Source organism: Oryzias latipes, chromosome 17 (assembly GCF_053564925.1).
Source record: "Oryzias latipes strain Hd-rR chromosome 17, Olatipes_Hd-rR_3.1".
Taxonomy (NCBI): Eukaryota; Metazoa; Chordata; class Actinopteri; order Beloniformes; family Adrianichthyidae; genus Oryzias; species Oryzias latipes.
This window is the reverse complement of record NC_136253.1, coordinates 32819340-32827991: the sequence shown is the minus strand read 5'-3', so window position 1 is coordinate 32827991 and position 8652 is coordinate 32819340. Positions and strand designations below refer to the sequence as shown.

At 40.1% G+C, this 8652-nt stretch overlaps 1 protein-coding gene across 1 annotated transcript; it reads right to left on the bottom strand.

The window, feature by feature from the left end:
- Nucleotides 1–2720: 2720 nt before the first annotated feature.
- On the bottom strand, nucleotides 2721–5376 carry myl13 (myosin, light chain 13). Its single transcript, XM_004079413.5, has 5 exons — nucleotides 5201–5376; nucleotides 3819–3846; nucleotides 3415–3564; nucleotides 3136–3309; nucleotides 2721–3049 (listed from the first exon to the last, which is right to left on the bottom strand). The coding sequence occupies exons 1-5, from the start codon at nucleotides 5306–5308 to the stop codon at nucleotides 2943–2945; spliced, it is 567 nt and encodes a 188-aa protein (XP_004079461.1). The 5' UTR covers nucleotides 5309–5376; the 3' UTR covers nucleotides 2721–2942.
- Nucleotides 5377–8652: the final 3276 nt, after the last annotated feature.

The following is an 8652-nucleotide window of genomic DNA, read 5'->3' as shown; positions in this document are numbered from 1 at the left end:
TAATATTTGTTCTGGTTCCTTAAAAGTTGAGATTTTGGTGAAGAAGAAGAAGAAGTGAAATATTCAGTGAAAACATTTTGTTGCTTTACACACTATTGTCACTTTTTAGTTTTAGTTTTTCGCAGCACCAATTGTGTAAAAAAAAACAGTTCAGGCGTCCAGTGATGGTTTATGGAAATATGCATTCTTTTACTGGTGAGGATGGCTGCAATGCTGCAGTACTCCAACTGCAGCATATAATTGGCTGACTTACAAACATAGATGAAGATATATAAAAATATAATTATACTAAATTAGTCATGGAGGGAAAGATGCCCTGAGAGAGTGCCTGCTGGATACAGTTTCCTACATTTCATGCTGACTTGGGGTGAAATGGAGCAGAAACTCCAGGCTTTACCCAGACCCCTCAAGACTTGACAAGTTGTATATTCCTGAACAATGCGCAGAGACTCCGATGCAGCTTAATGAAAGCTCATATTACTGAGTAATCCTCTTAATTGTTCTGTGCAGCATGAAGAGCAGATGTCTTCCACGCTTTCCTTCACTGTGAGGTTTTTCACTGCCTGAATCTCCCAACGATCACACCTCAAACACTTCCAGGGTGACTCCTGGATTGAAAATGCGCAGCGTAAAGGCGGCTTGTTACTTTAAAAAGTCTTTTTGGCATCTTCTGCAGGGCTTCCTTACCTTTCCACCTAATATTTTGATTCAGCCAGAGAACTTTACAGATTTCATGTCAGGGGTGTCCAAACTTTATGCAAAGGGGGCTGATTTGGTGAAGTGATAATGTGGGAGGGCCAACCATTGACTGTAGAACTTGACAAAGTGACCCCTCCCCCCTAGCGTTCCAAACAAGAAGTACCTGCTGGCTCCAAGAAGCCAAAATCGACTTCTATAGAGAAATAAACAGCTGTTGCTCAGTCATTTCATTGGTCAGATTAGTTTGTTTTTTGCTCTGATACCTTTTTCTTCACATGTTCTTGCATGTTCGTGATATTTTGTTGTATTGCAAGTCACTCAAGTTATAAACTGACCAATCAGATGCCTCAGTAAAAGCATCTGGTGCTCGCTGGCCCCCAACTCGAACGTTTAAATGACAGAGTACCCTGAGCCTACTTTCAGCGGAAGGTGTGTGGACCTCAAACAAGCTCACTCCTGATGGGTGACAGTAGTTGCCATAGAAACATTGATTCAGACTAATCAGTGTCGTCTGGCTCCAACATGGCGACGTCCGTAGTGCGGAAAAATGGCGACTGGAGCCAGAGGCAAGGTGTGACGTCACACAGTATTAAATCTGGATACATGTGAAATGTTGCATGTTATTTATTATTAAATGCTCACAGTAAACTTCTAAATCACGTGAGCGGGAAAAAAACTCTAATAGCTTTTCGATACAGAGACCAATGGGGTTTCTTTAAATCATTTCTTTTGTTTGTCCCTGATGATTGGAGTTGGATTTTTGTTTGTCTTGACATCAAGTTGCCACATGTTCACAACATCTTAGAAGATTTTTGCCAATCACAATCTAGGAATTGTAATACTTACAAAGTGCTGGGGGCACATACTGACTTTATCCCAGGAATGTGGACAACATTTGACCCACGGTACGGACTTTGGACATTCGTATTTGCTAATAAACTGCTAACACATAGGCTAAAAAACAAAAAAGACATTTGTATATTTAGAGGATTTTAGAGTTTTTAAAAAATGTGTTTCAATTAAAACCAATAGTCTAATAGTCTTTCCACAATTTAATTATTTCTAAAAGAAACTGCAGTTTTCAGCCTTAAAAATATTGGGATAAATTCTCTGTCAGCCAACATCTGGGGAAATATATTCAGGTTAATTCCTGAAACAATTATCTTTGAGTATAAAGAGAGATAAAAAAAAAGCAACAATACAATAATTGCGTGCACACGTGGAGTCAGGAGTTTTGTAAACCTAACTTTGGGACTGTCATCAAAAATGCAATTAGTTTCTGCATTGGCCCCTAATGAACTGTCATCCTGGCAGGGGTGTTCTCTATCTGCTGCTCAATGACAGCAGGGGCGACTCTGTCTGAATCTGAACAGAACAAAGTGAATGAGTAGATTATAACACGTTCAGTGACAGCATGGCACAACTGGGATGTTGGATTGTGGCACCTTGGGGGTCAGTAAGGCCTCATTTGTGAGCTGGAAATAGGACTGAAGCTTTGAAACTGCATCTGCTGCGAAGCAAAGACCACAATCATGCTTTGAGGTTTTTCCATTCATTCCGCAAAGGAAGGGCATTTTACCTTAATCCTGCAGTATTTACAGAGTCGCTGTGGTTAGAATCAAACAGAGAAATTGTGAATCAACACCCCCCTCTGCTGGTTTAATAAGGGAAGTACCACTATTTTTGTCCTCAGTCTTGATCAGGAAAAAAAAACGGTAAAATTGAAAATCAATTAATCATTTGAAATTAGTAGAAAATGCTTAAAAAATGTGCTGCTTTTCACTCTTTGAGTTTATTTCAACATTTTCAAAATAAAATGTTAAATTTGATCAAATGAATTAACATCTCTGATTTCTATTTAACATGTGTGCTTAACTTGACAATTTTTAACAAAGTTCTTCAGAAAAAATAAAAAGCGAGTCTGTTTTTTTGTTCCTCCTCCTTTTAAATTACAACCTTAAACATTTATTTGGTATGGAGCATTTATCTGTTAAGCGTCAGAACATCAACCCAGCACACTATCTCAATAAATGTGTTTATTTTTCAGGATCAGCACGTGGATGGTCAGCACAAAGAGAATGAAGTGGCAATTTTTATGAGTTCATGATTTAAGATAAAAATCAACATGATGGGTTTTTACAGAATGAGATGAAAAAAATAGACTTTTTATCTCACCCTTGTTGGTTTTAAAATGTCCTGTCATGAAGCACCTGAATGTCAATCAGCTGGAAATTGACTCATTTTTAGGTTGCCATAATGTATTTTACAAAAGCTTCATAATTTATGCACCCGTTAGTATCCTCTTGGTTTTGCATCAGTTGCTCCACTTCATCCTCCCTCATCTTTTCACCTGAAAAGCAAGAGAAGCGTCAGCTCAGGCAGATTAGTTTTATGTAACTCAAGTAAACCGGCTTCCTTTAGAAATGAAGAACCTACCCAGTGTTGCCAGAACATGCCTGAGCTCTGCTCCCATGACGGTGCCATTCCCTTCCTTATCAAAAACCCTTAAGCCCTCCACAAAGTCTTCAAATGTACCGCGATCTTTGGCTTTGCAAATGTGCTGGTGAATGGGTAAGAACTGGTCAAAGTCCAGCATCTTGGTTTGCATGTCTGTGGTAAAAATGAAAACACAGATTAAAAAAAAAAGATAATTTCTCATAGCAGGTTTGCAGCTATCACTTAATTTCTTTTTTGTTCCTTCCTTTTGTAACCAACCTTCAGCTTTGGGCTTTCCAAGGACGTGCATGATCTCTGCGTTGGTTGGGTTCTGGCCCAAAGCTCTAATTAGGTCTCCGCACTGGGCATACGTGATCTTCATCTCGCTGGTTGGTGTTCGGTCAAACAGCTGGAAGGCATCTTTGAAGTCTGCAAGCAAAAAAAAAAGGGAAAATCTCTTCAACTCTAAGCACAGAAGAGTCAGCTTTCATTTAATGCACTTCAGGAGTTTTAAGGGATGGGGTCACTTCAAAATAAAATTCCCCTGATGTCATACATCACCAGCTGTTACAGGCTGTTTATGTCAGACGCAGAATGATGACATAAACGTTTCATTACCTCTATAAATAACCCACAGTCCATGCAACACAAATGACACATTTTAAGAGCCCTCCAAGCCTCACCCTCGATTTGTTCCGGGGTAAATTCCAGCTGAGGAAAGACGAAGCAAACAAAGCAGTTAGAGAGTGCCGATCATTCGTTTCAGCAGAGGAATATCAGAAATAAACACTCAAATCCAGGAGCTTTAAAAATAGAAAGATAGTCTTTCTGCAAAAAGCTTTAAAATCCTTTACTGTTTAAGACGTTTTTTTTTTTTAATTATTAAATCTGACAGTGCATACATTTGTTGATGGACTGTAAGTCAAAGCTGCGAGTGCTCTAAACTCTAAACTCTGGCAGCCCCTTAGTACAAAATAGTTTAATTGATGGGTGACTTACAATATAAATTAACTAAGTTATGCATTTACATTTTAAATATTAACAGAAAAAATACCAAACAGAAACATTGAAAATTTAATTTAAAAAAAGTTGGATGTATGAAGTGTTCTCCTTCAAGAAAACGTTTAGAATCTCTAGAAAAGTGGAATTTTTGTGCAAGTTCAATTGAAAAAAGCCTAAAAACAAATCTTTCTACAGTAAATGTGTGTGCTCCACACAGTCTGACTGCTCTCAAGTTTCTCCCAAATATCTGGTCATCAGCAAAACCCCAGATTGAAGTTTTGTGAAAACATTTCCCATGCTGTTTAAGCATGTTTAAAGATGGACGGAGATGCTGTAATTATCCATATTTTTCTTCCTTGAGGTTTTATATTTTTACCTCATTTTTTTCTGCCCTCTAAAGAACTTTGTGGGTGGTCCACTCTTCTCAGTCATAATGGAAATCATAATTCGTGGCTTCGTTCTAATCTAGCTGCTCGCTCAACCGTAGACACTTTTATCGACGGAGAGGGGTGCCGAGTCAGCAGAAGACGGGCTTTCCATGCTTTCCAGCGGCTAACTGGTCTGCTTGTGGACCGTCTCTAACGCAGACAGACTTCCTCTTTCACAGTTTAGTTTATGAAGACGCTGATGAGGATCACTCGGTGTTCAGTCAGCTGACAGGCTCTGTCAGGACTGCACTGCCAGCTTTAGGTCACTTGAGGTCTCTCGTGATCTGTAAAATCAGAGCTGAGCGTTTCCTATTGAATCCTCTCTAAATGTACCATCAACTGCATTTACTGAAAACACATATATGTATAACCCTTGTGCTATCTTAGATGACCCCACCCTTGCATTGACGTGTTCTCCTTACCACGACAAAGGTGGATAAAGGTGGAAAGATTACATGTAATCCATGGACATCAGTGAAGATCACAAACCATTGAAGAAAAAAGGTTCAGAGCTCTGTCTAGTGGGTCTAGATGACCCAACTCCCAATGTTAAAGTACCTAGGATAGCACAAGGGTTACACTAGATTGAAATCTCTGGTAAGCTTGGGCTGCAGTTTGTCTGGGAGCTGATTTACCGTCACTGATGTCGGGTCAAACTCGGGGGTCTTGGGGCGCTCGGGCTCTGGGGGTTTGGGCGCCGGCGCAGCAGCTGGTTTTGGCTCTTCCTTCTTCTTGGGGGCCATAGCAGGAGGCTCTGAGGACGGAGGCGGCAGAAGGGATCCTGCAACTGCCAGCAGAGGTGGGCAATTAAAGCCCCTTTATCCACTGTCCACAGGTGTCCCCTCCCACCCAGACTGCCAACAACAGAAGGACACTATAAAAGGAGATGCCTTTGTGCTTCTATTTAAGACAAAGGCCGTTGTTGCCGACTGCACGTGTGAGGGACAGTTTATGGACAATGGAAAGTGCGTGAGCTAAAGTCCCAGGCCTGGGACCTTCCTTCGATTAAAGCTATTTTAATCAGCTCAAGTGAGACCACCAGTGACCTCACCAATCTTCCACCGGTGACCTCCCTCTGTGAAGTGTGGACTTTGCTGAGTGGAGACTGAGGGAAACGGTGATTGCTGAATAAGAGGGGAGGTGTCTTACCTCTAGGGTCACAATGCGGTGTGATGAACTGCAATTATCCTTGATTATTATTAAAAGTTGCTAAAGTAAACTCACATCATGTGCCATAGGATTATCTCTCATCTAGCCTCATCATAGGGATTTGCAGCTCTCACACTAAAATCCGGCCCATAATAAAATGCCTGCCCCGTAATCTGGAGTGTCAACAAACTTCACTCATAGGTGGGTGACTGCACAAAAAAAAGTCTGTTCAAATCCATTCAATTTTATTTTATTTACATAGTCCAATATCACAATACAGTTGTCCCAATGGGCTTCACACCAATAATTGATCTAGAACAGGGGCGGGAACCTATGGCTCGCGAGCCATATATGGCTCTTTTGATGGTCACATGTGGCTCGCAGACAAATCTTTAATTATACTTTTTTTTCATTAGACCAGTCCTTCTCGGGCGCGATGCGATGCCAGAGGCGCGCAGTAGTAGCAGTACTTAGAGAGAGAAATCTGCGCCAGCGCTATCAGTTACTATTATCTATTATTTCACAGAGTTTGTACCAGCTGGAAACCTGTGAATTGACGTGCCTAAAACTACGCGCTCCCGTCTCTGAGAAAGAGCGCGCAGATGCGGGGACGGGATGTGTGAGGAAGAAAGCAGAGGGTGGGGGTGAGGGGTTGTGGGGACCGGCAGCAGGTGAATCGCGCAGGGATTGTAAAAACGTAAAACCCGCTTCCCGTCACTCACTGCAGCGTGTGAGTGTGTGTTTGGCTCCCCGTCTGCATGTGATCAGTCTTTGTCACATCTACAGAACATTCAGACCTACGATGACGTTTAAAGTCTCAACGCCTGCATGAAGCAGAAACTCACCACGTATCAACCAGACTAGACCATCAGCAAAACTACCACGAGAAATACTCATCATTTATTAGCAACAGAATAACAATGTTATTAAAAATAATCCACAGACTTATTGTACTTTAAAAATGTTGAAATTAAATCAAATGCACACATTCATTTGTATATTTAGTTTTAAACAAATTGTCGCGGACCGAGTTGGATGGCTGTTGGGCCGCGTTAAAAGTTCTGGAGTTCATTGATCGCATCAAGCAGAGATCTGATTGGCTCTCAGTTCTGTCGCTCAGCCTGTTGTTAGGTAGTTTGGACCAATGGGGTTCAGCTATGGGCCGAATAAGGGAAATGGGAGGGCTGCAGCGGGAGCAGGGGAATATAAAGTTGGGAGAAGCGCTCTCGTGTCGGCGGCAGTGTTGCCAGATTGGGCGGGTTTCCGCCCAATTGGGCTTCTTTTGGTTATGTTGGGCGGGTAAAATTGGCATTGGGCGGGTCTATAAAATTTGGGCTGCTTTTCAAAATATTTAGCGGTTTTATTGTCATTATTATTATTTTTCTTATTATTTAAAATATTAAGTAAAAGTATACTAATTAATATATAGCCTAAAAAAAGCATTGTGAATATATGAAACATTACAGTGGTCCAGCAACTGGCAGTGGCAGAAAGAGGGGGGCGCCATCAAAAGCCATCTAGAGTACACGATACGAGAAACCTATAACTGGATTTTCTGTACTTATTTTATAAAAAAATTTATTATAACAGACTTATTATATAATAATTTATTATTATTGCGTCATTTTTTATTAGGCTACGGCTATACTTTTACGTTCAACATTAGGTTTTTGCTAGGTTGAGATTTGGGCTTGCTTTTATTGAGGTGGGCGGGTTTTACGATGAGTTTGGGCTGGAAACTGTCACTCAGATCTGGCAACACTGGTCGGCGGGAGAGATTCAGGAGCTGCTGAATTAATTTACGGCATTTGTTGCGGTCTGCAGTAATCGGAATAAAGAACTTTAAAAGAGGTTAAGTCTCCGTGCCTCAGTGTGGGGAAGGGACACTACATTATTGTATGGCTCTTTCGAAATTACATTTCAAAATATGTGGCATTTATGGCTCTCTTGGCCAAAAAGGTTCCCGACCCCTGATCTAGAACATAGAATTAGTCACAAAATTTGAACAATAGCTGATTGCAAAATTAAACTATATAGACATCTCAACCTCTCACGCTACATTGCTTTTAAAATGTACGCATACATTTAACAGTTTTCTTACAAACACAGCAGTTTGTACGCATACTTCAAACTGCTTCACTGTTTTGTGTGAAACTTTATGAACGAGCCCTCAGATGAGCAGGAAAACACTTTATTAAACTGCAAAAGACTCATCTTGACCCAGACGTACTCTTCCCAGCTCCAGTGAATTTTTTAAAAAGCTAAATCCACGTAAAGAGGATCCTTTAATCCCTGAACAAAAACACTTAAAATTTGAAAACGCTTGTCTTGTCACCCGTAATCTGTCCATAACTGCAACTTTAAAAAGCAGTTATTCATTTAGTTATTTATACTTTGAGGACATCTCCATTCTCATTTTTACCATAATGCATGTTATTTGCTAGCTGCACGTTAGCATGTGTTCATCACTCCATTGTTAATTTTGTGTCTTTCAAAATCCCCAAAAGATGGGAGACAAAAAACGTTTAAAAAATGCTTTAAAACACTTTGGTCACCCAATAAAGAAGATCACAAACAGGAAATGATGATTGAAATGGTTTTGAATGATTTAAACGGTAGAAGTGAAAGTAGTGACATCAATTATTTCTGAAATAAGCTATTAAAAACTTCCAAAATAAAAAAGGATTGTTCTGAGTTTAGTTGATATTAGAATTTCTTAATATGTAACTGCTGTATTTAATAAAATAGAAGTGTTTTTTCTGATTATTTAAGGTTTAGTTCATTGTTTATTGTTGCCAGCAAAGACAAGTGACCAAATATTGTGCTAGCATGTTCTAATAATGTTCCCTTTGGATTATTTTGATGTTTGTACAAATATTTTATTTACTCTTGATTATCTTGCAGGAAATTCAAGGAATCCGGAAAATGTCACCTGCAC